Raw genomic sequence first — 20797 nt, forward strand, 5'->3', positions numbered from 1 at the left:
TGTTGATACTTTTGCTGATATGACAGTACAAGTTTAACATTTGACCAAAAGGTCTTTTTTTTTGAATATAAGTAAATAATTTTGATTTGTTTTGACAAGTATTTAAAAAGATTTGTCGCAAACTAGATCATTCATCCAAGCAAAACTAGTAAGTATGGCAATTTGTTTGTTATAAAACTAGGGGTAAGAAGTCTTGTGCCTCAACAAGTCTGTTAGTCAACTTTTAGTTGATCGAGTAAAACCCGCTTGTTCGTGGGAACTCTGCCTAAAGGTGAGCGCACACTTATCCGAGCCGAACGCGTCGGACGAGTCGAACGAAACGAATTTTAGAAATCTGTACATGAAAATAATCTCATAAAACCTCGCACACTTCCCCGCGTCGAATCGTCCGAATCGGAGATTGCGATGTTTCATGAGATTTCATATACAGAATTCTAAAATACGTTTCGTTCGGCTCGTATAAGTGTGCGTTCATGTTTAGAAGCGTAAGTAAACAAAAAATCCTAGCGTAGGTAATCATATCTTCGCCGAACGTCTTTAGTGATGTATGGACTATGTAGTGTAACTAACGAGGCTAAACCTGAATAAACATTGCTTGCTACGCAGGAATTTATAATAAAAAGTGCTAACAGCTCGCACGTTCACAGTGTGAGCTGTGTGACCTGTCTTGCTGGATATGGTTGAACGAGAAGATTTAACATATTCATAAGTTTTATACAACCATAACATGAGAGCGAAGCGGCGACGATTGGAATTGTATCAAAAATTTTCAAAAAAAAAAACCGACTTCAATCGCGAGCCATTTACTCTTATCTATTAAGGAGTTCTGTTCTCCATCTCCGAAGATATTCATCAGATCTTTACCAAAATATGAAACCACCCATTGAAAGTGTACGTACCCACCCATATGTGTTTGAAACTTTCAAACAAAATAAAAAATAAACAATTTCCAAATCGGTCCAGGGCGTCTTTGAGTAATCAGGGAACACACATAAAAAAAAAAATAGATTCCTCCTTTTTTGGAGTCGCTTAAACACATAAACATAAGGATGGATGAGGAAAGCGATTTTTCTGGTGGGAGGCTTTGGCCGTGGCTAGTTGCCACTCTATCAGCAAAGCCGTGCCGCCAAACGATTTAGCGTTCTGATACGATGTCGTGTAGAAACCAAAGGGGTATGGGTCTAATGAAAACTGCCGAAATACTCCTTCCAGCTGAGCCCGCTTCCATCTTAGACTGCATCATCACTTAGCACCAGGTGAGATTGCAGTGAAGGGCTAACTTGTAACCGAATTTAAGAAGAAGTGATACTATTTCGAAAAAATACCTAGCAGTAGATTCAATAACGCGAGGCTTACTTTCAATCTTTAGAGGCATCTTCTGAATTTTACTATTCCTATCCACTTGAGTCGATTCAATTAAAAAAAACCGGTCAAGTGCGAGTCGGACTCGCACACGAAGGATTCCGCACCATTGTACAAGAAATCTCAAACCAGTAAGTATAATAAAAATTTGCACGTTAATAAGGGACAGCACCATCTTGATGTGACTAATAAACTAATTAATTACTTAAGAGGGGTCTCTCCGTCACTCGCTCCATACAAACGTAGTTCGTCTCTCATTGGAATACTAACCAATCATACTCAGTGGAATTTTGTAGAAACGTTCCGGGAACTAATATCTATGCCTGTGGTTTTCCACATTTCCGTTAAAACATTCGGTTTCAAAGTTACGCGGTCTTAAATATTCACATACAAATCTTTGAGCCCCTGTAATTTTAAAACTAGATATTTTTAGAAAAATCTAAAACATCACAGACACAGATATTAGTTTCTAGAATATGTATGCATCATGGACTTTGGTTGCTTAATATTCAAATGAAATTGGGACTACGATTGTATGGAGTAAGTGACGGAGAGAGCCCTGTTAAACATTTTTTTTAATTTTTTTGTAATGTACCACGGGTACTAACCACGGATTTCGGATTTTTTTCTTTACTTGTGCTATAAGACATTTCATGATTCTAGGTCAACAGGAAGCACCCTTAGATAGGTTTTGATTCCCTCCAATTGACAGGTACGCCATAACAGACAGACAACGAAGTGATCCTCTAAGGGTTTCTTTTTTCCATAAAATATCTCCAAGCCCTCATTTAATTACAACAATCATAAAATACATAATTGGGGTAGTTAATATGGAAGTCGCATGTTTATCATAGTGGCGATAACAGCATATACTTAATACATGAATAGAGTAATTATTTTAGTACGATTGCGTATACAGTCACGAAAGGGTTTCCCGAAGTGACTCACGGCGTCCCACCGCAAACAATAATGTTTAATGTATATAGAATACAAACGAGTCCCACACGACTAGCCTTTTTAGGGTTCCGTGACTCGAAAGGAAAAACGAACCCTTATAGGATCACTTTGTTGTCTGTCTGTCTGTCCGTCCGTCCGTTCGTAGTGTCTGTCAAAAAAACCTATAGGGTATTTCCCGTTAGGTTCCAGGTAGGTTATAGGTCTTATAGCACAAGTAAAGGAATAAATCCGAAAATCGTGAATTTGTGGTTCACGTCATCAAAAAAAAAATTGTTTCAATTTTCAAAGTAAGATAACTATACCAAGTGAGGTATCATATGAAAGGGCTTTACCTGTACATTCTAAAACAGATTGTTATTTATTTTTATGGATAAAAGTTTTTGATTTATTGTGGAAAATGTCGGGAAAAATACCCGAGTACGGAACCCCCAGTGCGCGTCTCTGACTCGCACTTGGCCGGCAGCTTGGCTTGTTCTAAAAAGGTAAACAGCACTAAAACCCGAACTGCCGATAGATAGCGATAGTTATAGATACAATTGTTAATTTATGTTTTGTCTGCAATAAAGTTTTCTATCTATCTATCCATCTATCTACTGTCTATGTGTATGTCTACCTAATAATTTTAATAAAGTAATTTTATTTAAATATTGTTATTCGTAGATCATTAATGATAAATCTGGATAAATCATTCCGGAAGTAATTGCGGTAAAATTAAATTGAGTACCCACTACCATAGTATTCCATAAATAACTCAATACCACGCCACAATAAAACAATAATAGCTTTGTTAAAATATCATTTAACAGGAATTACCATTAATAATTAAGTAAACGAGTCGTGTCCCCCCCACACAATTTAATAAAGGGCAACTAAACAAGAGCGTGTAGCTTTCGGTTTTACTTAATTTTCCCAAAACACATCCAGTATCGTGGACCCCGTGTTCGATAAAGGCTCCCCGACTTTATTCTCCGAGTGGAGTGAACTGATCGGAATAAGGGGCTCATTTAGTTCTGGTGACGCTATATCGATGCGTCGGTTAGGCGCGCGAGCTACAAATTGAGCTTTTATTTATTCATGCGAGGGGACGATGTTGATATGGGTCGGGGTCGTTCGATAGAGGACGCAAGTCGGCCCATCAAAGACTCGTAGCCGTGTCTAAAGAACCGCCGCGAATATCAATCAGCAAATATGTCACAGCCGTTTTCATAATAATATTGTTCAGAGTCGTTAAGAACTTGTTATGGATATAGCCTTTTGCAAGATGTCTCAGAAATGAGATTGATGTAGCGCGATTTGTGAGCTTTCATCGTCCGTACTGCAGCTTCTTCTTGACGCCGCCAAGCGCGTCGCATACAAACGAAGTCTATTCCTTATTTGAAAATCATTTATTAATCAATCAAATGTAAATCTTTGAGCCCAGTCTGGCAAACTAGAGACAGATTGTATTAATTTTTAGAGCGTCTCTACAAAAAATAATTGGGTTGAATTACAATAATTAAGTATTACTTAAATGATGCAGTATATTTACTCTTATCTCGAGCAGAATTCTGAAGAGTGTTAGTATTCTCTGGTCGAACTGATGGCTTAAATTGAAGGTGACTACCGGCTCCTTGAGATACCATAAAAAAAAATCACGCCACTCACTCTACCACATGGTGGGGTGGAAATGAGTTATTTAGCTAAAACGAGTGTTGGAGTGGGCTTTGTGGCGCTCGTACGCTGTAACTATTGAGTCTACAAAAAAAGGTGACTACACAAATTGTAGAAAATTGTCTTTAGTTTAATTGTGAAAAAACTGTTTTTGGGCGCCATTTTTCCAAGATGGCGGCGCGAGCGGCAAAGGTACGAGGTGGCAAAATATAAATTCGGAAAGAGCACATCGAAATCTATAAAACCAACAATTTGCATAACATTCTGAAAACTTTCCATCTCATATTACAGAATTACTGGACTACTTATTTATATTCGTGTTCATAAATTGATCGTAATTTTATCTATAAATTTTTCTTCTTTCGAGTTTATTGCTTTTGTTTCACCAAAATTAGTGTGATTCTAATTCTCGGGTTTGAATAAACTAATCTGCCATTTGTTAAATACTTTCAACTGGTTCAACTATGCGTTAGATAAAGATTGTACTTATACTAATCGTAATTTTAGTTTGATTCCATCGAATCTTGACCCGTCGTCAAATCCTGTATGGCAGTTGGTATTGGCTTTGTGCCAAAGTATTTTAGCCATTATACTATGCCTCGCCCATGGAACAAAGGAAATGAGATCAATCACCGCACGTACCTCGACATTCATTTTATGTTCGTCTATTAGGTACCTACACGACAACAGCTTGGATTTTATTTGCAGAGTGCCTTAAATATCATGAAAAATATCGAAACAGGTCCTGCCGTTCTGAAGATTAGCCCGTTCAGACAGACAGACAGACAAGAATTTTAAAACGTGTGATTCAGTTATGGTATCGTTCAAATAACCACATGAGCTTAATATGAGGTAGTTATTTCGAAATTACAGACAGACACTCCAATTTTATTAATTAGTATAGATATAGACTAGCTAGGTTAGGTACAGCAATGAATTGCGGCCCACAAGTTCATTTTACATCGTATTAGAGCAGTAATTTTCCACAGAATTGATGTACCTACCTATACCTACTCGACAGTCGTAACTCGTAATTTATTCACGCTAATTGTACAGATGTGAGATCAACACGAACTGGTTAGCAAATAGACTGCTTTATTATGGTGTGTCCCCATTGGCGAACATTCGGCAAATCTTCGGCAAACATTCGTTGTCGTATATTTTTACTCATTTTTACCCGACTGCGGCAAAGCCAAAAGGAAGGGTTATGATTTTAGCACTCTATGTATGTATGTATGTTTGTATCCAGATTCTGTGTGTTCCACCGTAGCGCCTAAACTACTGGGCCGATTTTGATGAATGAGGTGTCAATCGATTTGTTGGTCCGGGTGACATAGGCTACACTTTATACGAAAAAAATGACCTAACGGGTGTTACATGAAAAAAAGTGGGGTCTCCAAAATTTTTTTTTGCTATTGTATCGAGTGGAATGTTAAATGAAAGAAGAAAAAATTCTGAGTTCATAAATGTACTGTACATGTACTACAACATTAAAATATACCAAGCGACAGAAAATCAATTTTACTATAATACCTATTTCAGCGTTTATTAAGACGATCGCAGTCGGGTTTTAGTTTTCAACTTTATCTTGTATTTTAACTAAAGCGAAAGAAACGGAACGTTTCGTCAGCCGGCCGCGCGTTTGTAAGTCCTTGTCAAGTGACGTTTGATATCAAGGTCAAAGATGTTTTTTGTTGTTCTATGCATTTAAAGTTTTTCTGAATGATCGTTTATAATTTATAATAACAAGTGAATTAGAACCAGTTGTTTTCAGTTCTAATGTGGTTCTAATGGTGTAATAAATTTTGGACTATCCCAAGTTTTTCGTAAGTAGTCGCGATTTAGATGACTTAGCCTTTGCTTAGCACGCACTTAGGATGAATTTGAATTGGGGGTCTATAAATACCGACATTGTCTTAGCTCGAAAGTGGAAGGTCTGAGCAAAGTCAAAGTACCCTCTATAGATATCCTTAGAGTCTACAACAATCGCTGAATCCCGAATGTGGTGGCCACACTGGCAACTGGCTAGAAGATTTGCTGCTTGGCGAACTTTCGCCAAACTCGCCCAAACTCGAAACAGTCGCGCAGTGGGGCCACTCCATTAGAGACTGGAGTTAGGCTGTTACAATTAGTTACTAGAATATCACTTTACCGCCTCGGCTTTGTTTGCGAGGAAAAACTGACCGACTGATATAGTTCAAAGTACCTACAGCTCAAATCGCTACGTCTAGAAACTTGAAATTTATGCTGCTTTTTTAACCCCCCACTAAACTGCAGATTCTCAGCAATTTTGATGGATTTTTTTATTTGGATTGGACTGATTTTCATCGAACTGATTCGGCCCTGGCAGTTGGCCTATGAAGTACGCCGAGCCAGTAAGTAGTACGTACATACTTTAAATACTCACGAGGATAATCACGACGACAGATGTTCGTAATTGGTTCAGTATTTCTTGCGAGCGTTTTCCTCGAATAGTCTGTTTGATTCATCGATCACATTTGGTCACTTGTGGTGACTAGATTTCTTTTTATCTTTAATTTTAGCGAGAACAGGATAAAAGAGACATTAAATCTGAGACCACCAGAGGAGTCATCATTCCGTCGTTGTAGGCAAAGGTTACTTTATCGGAGGCTCTCAGTTTCAAAAGAATTTTCGTTTACTTACTTCGTCGGTACAATTCCTTTTTTTTTGTCTTGGTCTCTTCTACTATTTTCCTCCATTTGGCTCTATCTTTTACATCCTTCGTTACCGATGCAACATTTCTTTTTCTCCGTCCTATCCTATTCTAGTTTCTTTGCTTAGCTCGTACTAAAAAGGATTAAGAAGGATTCGGATACCATTGCAATTTGCAACCATGGGTTTTTTCTGATGTCCCATGTAATCATCCTAGGCCTATGCGAATGCCTTCTTTATCCTGTTTAAGATCTGCACCGTAATGGTAAAGACTTTACACCACAAGCCTGCTGAAAGGAATATATACAGGGTGGTCAAAAAGTCGTGGATCAAACGAAATAGGGAGATAGAGGAGGTCATTTCCAGCAAAAAATAATTCTACAGCATGGCCATATTTAAATTGCCCTAAGAGTTATGAATATTTTTGGGTTTTTTAACAAAATACCAGATTCTCTTACAATTAGACTAATTAAAAAAAAATGAGATAAAAAACAATAAAACAAATGATGTTGTGTCATTACTAGATAATGTATCAGCACTACAAACCTTCTATTGAGGCTCTGGCTACCAAATTACAAGAGCAATTAATTTTTTTCCAAAATTTTTAAAGCGTTACCAAAAATTAAATGTCACTTTAAAAGCGCACTGTGAAAAAAAAATGTACTACGGAAAAGTGACCCTGTATCAGAAAAACTTGCTGATTTAATGCCAATTTAAATGAGGTATAACACATTACCCTTTGTTTCGTAATTCTGGTATTATAATCGTTTTTTCATATCAAGGTGCAAATTTCAGTAGATTAGTTTAATCTATACTAATAAATAAAATTGGAGTGTCTGTCTGTAATTTCGAAATAACTACCTCATATTAAGCTCATATGGTTATTTGAACGATACCATAACTGAATCACACGTTTTTAAAATTTTTGTCTGTCTGTCTGTCTGTCTGTCTGTCTGTCTGTCTGTTTGAAAAGGCTAATCTTTGGAACGGCTGAACCGATTCTGACGGGACTTTCACAGGCAAGTAGAGGATTGACCAGGGCGTAAAATAGGCTACTTTTTTAACCGACTTTTAAAAAGGGAGTTGTGTTTTTCTACCTATGTACACCGAAATCTCCGAGATTTCTGAACCGATTTGCGTCATTTCTTTTTTAATCGATAGAGGAACTTTGCGACATTGTTTCATAAAAAGTTTGGAGTCCAACTCCTCAATCCTGATGCTGCAGGGGATCTGACCAATCCACGCGGGCGAAGCTGCGGGCATCAGCTAGTTCAAAATAATTTTGAAGATTATCATGCTGCTAGTTAAACTGCTAGTTTTTTATACGTTGGAATGCTAGAAACATCACTGTGCTTGTCACACTTAAAATTTGTGAAAAGAACAGAAACTCTTCACTACCACTACGTGCCAGAACTACCCAGAACGCCCGTCTTGCAAGTAGTTCATCTTTTCTAGGAAACAAAAGGATAGAGAAACTATGCCTCTCGTTTGCACTAATCATCCTTTCTATTTGCATTGTTGGAATAAGGAAGGATGTGAAAGAGAGGCATAGTTTCTTTATCCTTTTGTTTCCTAGAAAAGAAGGCGTTCTGGGTAGTTCTGGCACGTGGTGGTAGTGAAGAGTTTCTGTTCGTTTCACAAATTTTAAGTGTGACAAGCACAGTGATGTTTCTAGCATTCCAACGTATAAAAAACTAGCAGTTTAACTAGCAGCATAATAATCTTCAAAATTATTTTGAATTAAACTAATCTACTGAAATTTGCACCTTGATATGAAAAAACGATTATAATACCAGAATTACGAAACAAAGGGTAATGTGTTATACCTCATTTAAATTGGCATTAAATCAGCAAGTTTTTCTGATACAGGGTCACTTTTCCGTAGTACATTTTTTTTTCACAGTGCGCTTTTAAAGTGGCATTTAATTTTTGGTAACGCTTTAAAAATTTTGGGAAAAAAATTAATTGCTCTTGTAATTTGGTAGCCAGAGCCTCAATAGAAGGTTTGTAGTGCTGATACATTATCTAGTAATGACACAACATCGTTTGTTTTATTGTTTTTTATCTCATTTTTTTTTAATTAGTCTAATTGTAAGAGAATCTGGTATTTTGTTAAAAAGCCCAAAAATATTCATAACTCTTAGGGCAATTTAAATATGGCCATGCTGTAGAATTATTTTTTGCTGGAAATGACCTCCTCTGTCTCCCTATTTCGTTTGATCCACGACTTTTTGACCACCCTGTATATAGGTACCAAGTTACCAATATAGTGGGCACTTAATTAACTTTACAAAGTAAAGACACTATCCGTTATGAAAAAGTCTTATAATTTATTTAAGTACTAACCTACTTTACTTCATACATATAAGCATAAAATGAAAGCCGACGTAATATTTAACGTTACCTATAAATAATAATCGATACAAGTAGAGGATCGATCATACTTGCGTAACGAAAAAAAAAAGATAAAATTGGCCGATGTCGGCGGAAAACTAAACGGTATAACAGCGCGTGCAAGGTGTAAAAGGGTTTGCGTGCTAAGTAATTATTATTATCGGCAGCTGTCTATGTACACTTCTCCCCCAAACATTTTATGCTACTAGGGTTGTCGTGCCGTATGTCAGTATATGTACATAAGTAATATATAAAGATTAGGCTCTGAAATGACTCAATGTCACATCAATGGAGAACATGAGGAGGCTATGTCCTTATGATTTCTTATGTTAATCGTTATCATACTGTTTTGACCTAGAAATGATCATATGATGTTAGGTAATACTTTGGCTACATGTACTAGGTTTTAATAATGTACCATATATATATCATAATTTAATGTAGTTCTATAATAATATTTTTTGGAGTCGGTGCCAAAGAGGTGCCATTGTGGAGTCTCAAAAAAATATCAAGAGTATTCTCTATAAGATATAAGAGTAGTAGTATAATTCGCGCAGCTAATTTTTTCACCGGCTCAAAAAAATATAATTAGGTATAGCTCTCATCTTAATCTTATATCATTAATTCTTTTATACATAATATATTCGGTAATAAATTAAATTGTGTTTCAATTTTTAGTGTTTGTGTTTTTATAGAACTCGGCTTTTTTGAGATATTTTTTTGAACTTGTCTTCTACTTAAAAGATCCACTCAGCAACGCCAAGTCAGGATAACGTTAGTTAATAACTCAACTTCCGTCTAAACGACTACCGTCGTATATGAGTATGCTTGCAATTTCATAGATCTACATAAGTATAGATTAGCATACAAGTTAAACTTGGCTTTCTCTGTGTACTCCCCCGCAGGTATTGTCGATCTACCTATCTAATGTAGAGAGTGATCTGTGCCCAAATTGCGATACAATGACAACTACAATGCCACGATCGCAATCACCTCTGATTGGTTGACGCTCGCTCACTATTTGCTGCAATGCATTGTTGCAACAAGAATACCACAAATTAAGCCAATCATAACAATTGAGATTGTAATAATGATTGATGCTGGTTTTCCGGAATCGATCTACTAGTTTCCATTCTAGTAGGTACGGTCGGCGTCAGAATTGGAGTAGCAATTCCGCGGAACAATTGCATCTACAACCTGTCGCACTTAGGACCGTTTTCTATGAACACGCTACACACACCTAACGCATGTGCATAACACGCCACGCATAATAATTGCCACGCGGATATAATCATTAAGGTGCTAAACGTACGGTCTTTAACTGTGCATCTAAATAGTACGGGTAGCAACTAGCAACCCTAACTACGATGCAACAGCAAATTTCACCGCGCACTGTCCGACCGACCGCGAACACGCATACGTAGTGGTCCAAAGCCGCACAGGCCCCGTAATAAAAAGCAAACAGAATCAAAAAAAGCAAACAAAGCCTTTTTTTGTGGTCGCGGCTTACCTTTGCTGCGTGTTGCAGACCATAACAATCACTGTGAATTATCATGTGAGGCGTTTATGAAAGAGGCTGTTTGTAAAGCAATGCAACTATACAATCAGTACTGCCAACTGATCCTCTGTATATATCTGTTTTGCTTTGAAAACTTTGGATCTGGAGTTCGATTCCCGAAAACCTGTAATCATTACAAACGCAATTGTTGTGATTGGCTTAATCTATGGTATTCTTGTTGCAACAATGCATTGTAGCCAATAGAGAGCGAGCGTTGGCCAATCAGAGGTTATTGCGATCGTAGCTTACTGTAGCTGTCATTCTACCGTAATCGAGGGGCAGACCATTGATCAGACGAATTTTATGAAACGCCAATATGGTAGAACTCAACGGCAGTCATGTCGAATGCTCGGCTGAAATCTTCTTCGGGAGCAACCTAATCAATGCTGTTTCTCTGTCTGACTAAAAAAGTCAAGCTATCTTAAGAAAATCTAAATCCATTATCATCAACAATGACGCTCCTATGTGACTATGAACATCAATGTATATTTTTTTTTAATTATGTTCTTGTATTATAGTATACAAGTATATTTATTTATAATATAATAATGTCATTTGTAAGCTATGATTACTTATTTGTAATTTAAATTACCATGCACCAAATTCTTGATAAGTATATATATCTTTTTAAAGTTCTGTACCTCAAAAGGAAAAAAAGGAACCCAGGCAATAAAGTGATCCTATTTTTTCTTTTATAAGGTATGGATCCCTAAAAAAAGATTTTAAAGTGTAACTATCATGTTTTGTTAAAGGCTTTACATCGCTTTTATTCGCTTGTTATTGCATGGCTGGCTGCCTGGCATGGCAGTGCCATTTTATTTTGATGAGTTGGCATAACTGATACTTCCGCTGACAAAGCAGGTTGTACCATCCTAAAGGGATTGCGTTGTTGTGTGCAAATTAGACGTAATGGCTTTTTATGGCGTGGGAAATGTATTTCTTTTGACCTCTTTTTGTATGGAAATTTCAACTAACGTATTGCTTGTACTAGAATTGAGATTTAATGATCGTGTACAACGCACTGTTAAGTTTAAGACTCCATATTTCGTGTTTCGAAAGTACAAGAATTCAATAAATCAAAATTGACCGCCAAAAAGCTCTGGCATACGAACGAACCAAAATATGTGTTAGTCGGCTAAAACTTCAATTATGTAGATAGGGTAATCCATGATGCTAAAGGATTGCAATATTAACCAAATAATATTTTTTTTAGGAAATATTTCTAGGGTTCCGACTTCCGTACCCCAAAAGAAAAAAGTAACCTTTATAGGATCACTTTGTTGTTTGTCTGTCTTTCTGTCTGTATGTTTGTCCGTCTGTCCGTCTGTCTGTCTGTCTGTCTGTCTGTCTGTCTGTCTGTCTGTCTGTCTGTCTGTATGTCTGTCTGTCCGTCTGTCTGTCTGTCTGTCTGTCTGTCTGTCTGTCTGTCTGTCTGTCTGTCTGTCTGTCTGTTTGGTATTTGGTGTAGAACTTTGACCCAAAACCAAATATAGAATAAGAAATTCAATTAAATTATGTTTCAGGGGTATGTGTTATGGTATGTCCCCATAAAAGAAAGAGTAACCAAAAATAGGCGGATTGACTGCCTATTTTTGGTCCGATTTCAGTGATCCGTGTCGATTTTTGACTTAAGAGTGCAGTTTAAAGCACTATGTAAGCAAAATCGATTGCTGGTAGAAAGGATGAAAAGCAATTAAGTGTTATTGACTAGCCACGCAGTCAGTTGATCACAGGACTGAGCGAGCACGGTTGACTAGAAGCTTTTCAACCCTTTCAGCAAATAAGCTCTCAATCGCTTACACGAGTCACCGCATCGCTCGGCGCACCCCTGTCAGCTCACACTATATTAATTAACAAACTACGTAACTCAAATACATCAAAATGTATTAATTAACTCCATACTAGCTTAAATCAACTGTTATTTCAAAGAAAATCAGCTACAAAAATCTTTTATGTATTTTGATATTTTTATAAACAATATTGTTGGACTATCTTGTACCTAATATGTATCTATTCCATATTGCTAAGGATCATGATCCCTTTCCATTTAAATATGATTCGTTGGTTTTCTTAGTATGCTGTGAATTTCCAGAATTAAGATGCGTCGTCTCTTTTCATTTAAGATGCGTCGTACATGAAAGGAATGTTCATACGCATCTTTAATTAATATTCTAATAGTAGGTACATAAAAATAAATTACGCTGACATCTTTTCAAACGTAAAATGCTATAAAATCAGACCGGATAAAACTGTCAAGTTCCATTATGATAATATAAGCAGTTCTTTTTGTGTCGGCGAGAAGAAGCCTGGTTGGCTTAATGTCAGTTATTATCGTTCTTTTTATAATAACTTGATAATTTACACTTTATTATCCTTGTAACCGCAGTGACAAGTTTTTGTCGCGTAATTATAATGATACAGACACACATTTCGTATTAATATAATAATCCAATATATACATACATCACTTTTCTTCGTTTTATAATCTGTCTTTGTTTCTACATTATCTCTAAAGGCGATGATATTATCCTCCTTTCAACTGAGACGTCCTAGGTAGGCGTAGACATGGTACTGGCGAGAATATTAGACAAAGACACCTTAGCTATCATTCTACAGCTAACCTTACTGTAATTGTCTAAATGATTTCATGATATTTACTTAAATATAATAAAAAGAAAATCATGTAATTCGTTTGAACAATGCCACGCTAAGATATTTTCATCAAATATCAGACATCCAGAAAAGTATTTTAACTTAACCTTTGTGTTCTACCGATTAAATTCCTCGGGAACATTTATCGTGACGGCAGTATGTAATGCTACACGATTTTCACTAAGTTTGCAAAAAAAGACCACCGCCCCGGCATTCGCAATCACGTAATCTTGATTCTCTTGTTTGATTGACTAACTTTAGGCATGTCTGGAATTAAAAAACGGTTACGCAAGACCTTGATTTATTCTCTTTTGCTCAAGAAAATTTTAACTTATTTTCATTCTCCCTTAGATTTTAATCATTATATTTTAAACGTTGCTTTTTGAGATCGCTTGGTCTCTGAGCGTCGGATTAAGATAATTTCTTGTCTCGAGACTTAATAAGACATTAATTAAAGCATATATTCTCTTAATTATTTATCTTTATGTAGTTATTCACAGGGTCTTACAGCAACTGGTATTACAATTTAAGTTTTTAAATTCTAATAAGATATGTTTTTTCTTAAATATACAAATAAATAAAAAGACTTGTCCTGCTTAAGTGCTTACATATTCGATCGATATAATATTATTATTCCGTAATAATTATTTTTGATCTTACTGTGTGTAGGTAATTTAAGGTACCATACATATACTTAAATAATATAAGTTTTAAAGATCTAAATTTGTAATTATGAATGATACGTAAAAACATTGCACTGTTCGATCATATTATTTAGTCATTAGGCACAGCAATCTATAACCTTGTTGAAGAAGGAAATAACCGTTAACAAGTTGCTACCGGTGCATCATAATGATTGTTTGGTTGGTACACGTATGCTTGGTCTAGAGTCTAGAGTCTAGACTATGATCAGACAGTAGTTCGCGAATACAATGGTACTATAAATAACACGATCTTTACGTTGAGACTAGATATTAGATCAACTTCTAAATATGTATTCTAAATTTAAAAAAAACTTAATACTGTATTAAGGACCGGTTTTCTAATCGTCGAATGTATTTAACTGAGGAGTAAAAAGTTTTGGCAGTGTGTATTGAAAATCTGTCAAAATGTCAAAAGTTTATCTATTTGTAAAATTAAAAATAAAAAACCGGCCAAGTGCGAGTCCGACTCGCGCACCGAGGGTTCTGTACTCGGGTATTTTTTCAGAATTTTACACTATAAATCAAAAACTATTATGCTTAAAAATAAATAAAAATCTGTTTTAGAATATACAAGTGAAACCCTTTCATATGACACCCCACTTGGTATAGTTATCTTACTTTGAAAATTGAAACACATTTTAAATTTTTTTTAATGATGTAACCACAAATTCCTGGTTTTCAGATTACTTGTGCTATAAGACCTACCTACTTGCCAAATTTCATTATTCTAAGTGAACGGGAAGTACCCTATAGGTTTTCTTGACGGACGGACGGACAGACAGGCAGACAGACAGACAGACAGACAGACAGATCCAGACAACAAAGTGATCCTATAAGGGTTCCGTTTTTCCTATTGAGGTACGGAACCCTAAAAATAACAAGTCCATTACAATTCTGATTATTTTCAATGCTAATACATAGTAAATATATCTGTAAAAGTTTTCATTCTGAACCTTATGATATGTTGATTTACGATTAAGTATTTCTACATTACTTATTATATTTAGTAGCAAATAAGATTTAATAAATGAAAAATCGGAATTCTGTTACTCCAACCAACTGAACACTTATTCAGAAATGCTTATCGTTCTAGCACCCCATATTTAGCCTCAATACAGCTTTAACTGGCTTGTATCAAGCATTACATTCTCTATTAATCAAAGGCTTACTAATTGAACGACGCGTCGACGACTCTAGTCTCTACCTTGTTTGCTCTATTGCACTTAGGTAAAACATGCCTTATATTTTACAGCTTCTGGTCTTTTACATACTACGTTCTCATCAAATTTCTCTACACGGGCAGAAAATTCCTGTTTTATTGCAGTTAGTTTGGCGAATATTTCTCTTTGAATTTATTTATTCCTGTCATTATTAAATTGTATTATGTTGGAATCATGTGTTTAGTCAAAATGTTTAAAATATATTACTTAAGTAAGTAGGTAAGTACTTAGAAATTAGGCGAAGCCAAAAATAATTTAATCATCCTTCGCCACTTCTCAAAAATGTCGAACTTGAGCCGTTCTCTTTTTTGCTGGAGGCATTGATAGTGATAATATCATGTCAGTCTTGTACGGCCAGACGAATTTTAACACAAAGTTTATATAATTTACTTAGGTATATCGTAGTCGCAAAATATGCAGACTGGAGCCTAAGATTTGCAAAGGTTTCGTTTAAGGTCGCTGTAAAATAATTGTAAGACAAATACACGCTTACAAAAGTTTACAAACTACTGCACAATTTTTTTCTCTATCTGAAGTAGGTACTTTACGCAGACGCCTAGCTATTAAGGTCCAAACGCACTTACACTGCTCGGCGCGACGCGACTCGGCTCGTCAAATACTCATATAAACTGAGTTTGTATGGAGCAAAGCGAACTTGCGAGGCAAATATAAGCTATATTGTGTGTATGAGTTTGTATGGTGCAAGGCGCTTGCCGCATCGCGTCGCAACTCGCATCGCACAGCCCAGCGTAAGTGCGTTCGTAAACAGAACTCATAGTTATAAGTCCAACATCATTTGTATCTGTGATGTGACATTTTCTTATGTAAACCACTTCTTTCATTGCAGCCCCAGTGGAACAGCGTTGAGTAACCTCTCGCAGTTACGGGACTACTTACAAACGTCGGGCACTTGTAAGTGCGGCCTGCCCTGCCCTTTGAGACCGGAGACTGCCTTCAGTTTCGATCCTAAGGTAACTTTTCCATTTTCTTTAACTGTTTCGGTCGTCCCTTGAACTTAAATCGCTAGGAGTTGATGTTTTCTTTAGCTGTAACATCGAATGACAAATTGGTAGTTATTTGTGTTGAAAAAACTAGTAGTATCTCCATACTCGTGCGTAAAATGTACAAAATCTCTCGAAAAATTGTAGGTATAAGTAATAGCTCTCAAAGACATCGCAAGAGTCTGTGATTACGAAAAGGTAATTATTCTATATCTTTATTAGAAACTGGTCTACGTGTGAAATAATGTCATGTTAAAAGTGCATAATTTTTTTTCAACACTTAGGTACGTCTAGCATTACAGGATAGTTCCTAATTCGCAAGATAAGTACATCTAATATAACCTTCAAAATAACTACCAACCTATGAACCTTATCTAATATTTTAGTAACACTATTGTAACGCCACGCCGCCTCAGCCAATCGCAACGCGCCAACGCCAACCAGACTATCCGAGTCAAGCCAAGCTGGCCAATCACCGCCTGTTACAGCCGATAACCGCCAAGACGGCCAATCATAGCCTACTGCCGCCATGACAGCCAATCAACGCCAGCGCCATTGACAGCCGAACGCAACTCCGCCACCACTGCCGAATCCCTTCGGTGGGGATAACGCCATATAAAGCTATGCGAGCTCATTTTTAGGATTATTGTTCTATCGTACGCATTGTAAGCTGAAACTATGTCCATTTGTGTAAACCATTGTAAATTATATAAATAGTAACAAAGTAACAATAGTAATAAAGCAATGAGTGATTTGTATTAGTGTGTTTAGTGAAGTGATATAATAAATTTGGGCGATTATACTGATTTGCTCTTTTTATTTAAACCCACTGTTTCATCTCAGAAGTGGGATTAATAAAGAAAGTTATGATGCATAATCGCGCCAATTAACGATTCGGCAAATACATGCCGGCTACTTTGTTCCTCCGCAAGAGGGAAACGAATCACCGTGTAAAAAATCAAGCGACAATGAAGATCGTCCACTTCTGGGGCCCGGAAGGTCCTTAGAAGAGTTTTGAACCGGAGGTACATTCATCTGCAGCGTGCATGGTTTCTACGCCCGATGGCAACCTACCCTCAACTTCTACGCGTAATAACTGAGGTATGATCCATCCATTATTCCATTTCAAATTTTAATCCCGTTTTTAATGATATTGATGCATAGTGTAATGAGGTTGATCGTGTTTGTAACCTCTACTGATGAGATGACCGTGAAAGGTTAATATTGCTAACACCCTGTTTGAGGTTATGAAATTAGTATTAGGGCACGCGGGTTATGATAGGTGGTCATTATACGCTCGCGGATAGAGTGAATGGTTTGAGTGATAGCTGAAGCTAAAAATATAACTATAATTTGTGGCATATCTGACCGTCAAATAAAGGTTTAGGTTTAAAGACGTATTCTCATAAAAAAAGGTCATTTACATGAGAAAATAAAGTTTACAATATTCGCCATTTAATGAAGTACTCATTCAGCGCATTTGCTGAAGTAATTCGCATTACTCATAATGTGAGCAGCTAATTATTCAGTTTTCAATGGATTGAATGAGTGTACATTTTTTTTATGTGTGCAGGTATTTTGTTGTACAGTTTAGCTCCTTCGTAAGGGTTTTTCTGCCATAAATTGTTCTAGTTTTGGGTAAGGCAAGGTAGCTAGCTCGACGAGTTTTAGTTTTAATTTTTGTGAATGTGATATTCGTGTGTATTGTTTTATTTACAGTTTTCCTAACAAAAATACACGTGCTGTATGTATATAACTGATGAAATAAAGGCGGTAAATACTAATGCTAAAATTTCAACCAATTTATTTAGTCAACTTTTTATCGAATTAGGTAAAAACCCGCTCAACCATCCACTTTTCACGTTGCATCTCGCCGAGATACGCGCAATTTGAATTCGCAGTTTAATTCTAGAGTGCTACCGGTACGAAAAAGTTAACAAGTAATTCAATAAGTTAAATAGTAAAAAATAAAAACTCCCGACTGCTGTTTGCGCTGCATATTTTTCGGCTCTTATATTAAATCGTATAAAATCCACAACATTGATTGTTTAAAGAATTTTATGTATCCATTGACACACACGCCATCAAGACGAATGACGTATCATTTATCAAAATCGGTTAAAATTGTTGAGAGGTTATGAACTGACACAAATACATACTGATTAAACGCCTAATCCCTACTTTTGCAGCAATTAATAAAAAAAAAATCTAGTATATCGGATGGTAACAATAGTTCTCAGACTACCCGCAATATTTCAACCAGAAGTTTTCAAGAAACAAGCTTTGACGCTATTAGTGTTTTTATTTGCACAAGGCTCAGTTATAGTATAAGCTTCTATAAACCTTTAAGGTTATTTTTTTTCGCGTCGTCGGTGATATTCCCGCTGCAGTCATACAGACAACACGGGGTACGTGTGGGGTACCTGTAAATTATTTTTAAGGGTACAATAATATCATTTACGTCAGAATCGGTTGATGAACACTTTCAGTGTGCTCAAACCCAGTTTTGCATATAGCATGGCGATCGCAATTTGAATGTAAAATCGAATTGTTTTATGATGTTCACTTTTGAGTTTCTTGTGAAATTGATTTTCATGTGGTTATATGATTGTTATGTAATATGAATATAGATCTTCATAATTGGGGCAGACGTACTTTATAAATCGACTGGGAGCTACTTGTAGTCAAACAATAATATTGTGTTTATCTTTCTTTTCTCGGAATTTTTGGTGAGTTCGTGAAGTGCAAACGTCATCGCCTACGATGGTCACCACTGATGCTTTGCTGTGTGCTGTGTGCCTGATGCCGAGCGCGTCACTGCGAGGCACCACATCGTGGCGCGCTAACGATGCAGGGTTGCAGCCAATGGGTATCTATAAGCCGCCGCATTGTTGCCTATTTGGGGTGACATAAGCGCTGTTAAGCGTTTATGCTGTATGGTATGACTGTTCTTTTATTTTTACTAAAAGTTAGTGTTTATGAAGTCTGTACGTGTTGTGACTTGTAGTTTAAATCACATTCTTTGAATGATTGAGAGCATAGTAAGTAGATCTTACTCACGGCTTTGGAACTGTCTCGTATAATATACAAGCCAGTGGCACAGCGTATGAGTAAATACAAATAGGTAGTGTAATGTAGGCAGAATTGGGCACTTGGAGGAAACGTAATAATAACTATTACCAGTTAGATATCCTTATGATTTTGATAATGCTTTTGTCATTTTAGAAAAAAAGTAGTGCTTGTAGGCAGCATGTATGTTACGTACTTTTGCCAACAAGCTTTCAATCGAGTCAATTTCATCATTCTACCTTAAGATTGTCGGTCCAATCATAATGTAAGTAGAAAGTTCAAGTGGCACTTTTAATTATAACCATGATATAGCTTTGTGCCGTTCATTGTTAGTCAGGTGGACCGGACGTACCGTAAGAATTTTCACTAAGCCGACTAGACTGACGTTTTACATAATATCTTGAGTTCAGTTGGTGTTAGTATGCCTGCCTGGTTATGTAGCTTACATAGTAGGGAATAGGAATGGAATAGAAAACTGTTATTTGACTGATGATCCTGTATTACCTAAATTCAATCGTGAACTGTTTTCGGAATTACATAGATGCCGAAGTGAAGACAGTAGCCAAGTCTTACTTTCTGCAGCCAAGTCTTACTTTCTGCAGCCAAGTCTTACTTTCTGCAGCCAAGTCTTACTTTCTGCAGCCAAGTCTTACTTTCTGCAGCCAAGTCTTACTTTCTGCAGCCAAGTCTTACTTTCTGCAGCCAAGTCTTACTTTCTGCAGCCAAGTCTTACTTTCTGCAGCCAAGTCTTACTTTCTGCAGCCAGGTCTTACTTTCTGCAGCCAGGTCTTACTTTCTGCTGCCAGGTCTTACTTTCTGCAGCCAGGTCTTACTTTCTGCAGCCAGGTCTTACTTTCTGCAGCCAGGTCTTACTTTCTGCAGCCAGGTCTTACTTTCTGCAGCCAGGTCTTACTTTCTGCAGCCAGGTCTTACTTTCTGCAGCCAGGTCTTACTTTCGGTAGCCAAGTTTTACTTTCGGTAGCCAAGTTTTACTTTCGGTAGCCAAGTTTTACTTTCGGTAGCCAAGTTTTACTTTCGGTAGCCAAGTTTTACTTTCAATAGCCAAGTTTTACTTTCGGTAGCCAATTTTTACTTTCGAAAGCCAAGTTTTACTTTCGATAGGAGTACTTTCATCTCGTTGCTCGTTGAGAGATCTCCCTGCAAGGATTTAAGTGAGATTCCTTTTCAAGTCAGAGTAATAGCATTCACAGCTTCACGAGAAGCTATTTACAAGCTATTTTCCTTTCTACAAGCCGGTCTGTTGATGGTTTTTCTTTCAAAAATGTCTCTAAAGTAAAACGTGGAAAAACAGTACAACTGAAAACGATAATAATTTATAAATTAAATAATGTTCTTTTGTTTCGTCATGGTTTTAAAGTAGATAAGATTGCAGTTTAGATCACAGACCAATGGCATTGGATTAGAATTTTGTAGAGTTCATACTGACCACATTTTGTAAGACAGCGATAGGATATCGCTCATCAGTAGTGTAGGTACAATTTGATTATTACAGATGCTTTTGCAAAATTTGTTATTAGCCGAAAACGATCAGTTTCG

At 36.7% G+C, this 20797-nt stretch overlaps 1 protein-coding gene across 2 annotated transcripts in view; it reads left to right on the forward strand.

Moving 5' to 3' along the window:
- Positions 1–20797, forward strand: part of LOC123867882 — a 110598-nt gene that overhangs the window by 29588 nt on the left and 60213 nt on the right. For both annotated transcript variants that reach the window (XR_006796528.1, XM_045910190.1), the window contains exon 2: positions 16018–16141. Coding sequence is in view for 1 of the 2 variants with exons in the window: in XM_045910190.1 (XP_045766146.1) it covers positions 16018–16141 (124 nt within the window). In the remaining variant the exon portion in view is untranslated. The remainder of the gene's footprint in view (positions 1–16017; positions 16142–20797) is intronic.

The sequence above is a fragment of the Maniola jurtina genome, chromosome 8, assembly GCF_905333055.1.
Source record: "Maniola jurtina chromosome 8, ilManJurt1.1, whole genome shotgun sequence".
In the NCBI taxonomy this organism is placed as follows: Eukaryota; Metazoa; Arthropoda; class Insecta; order Lepidoptera; family Nymphalidae; genus Maniola; species Maniola jurtina.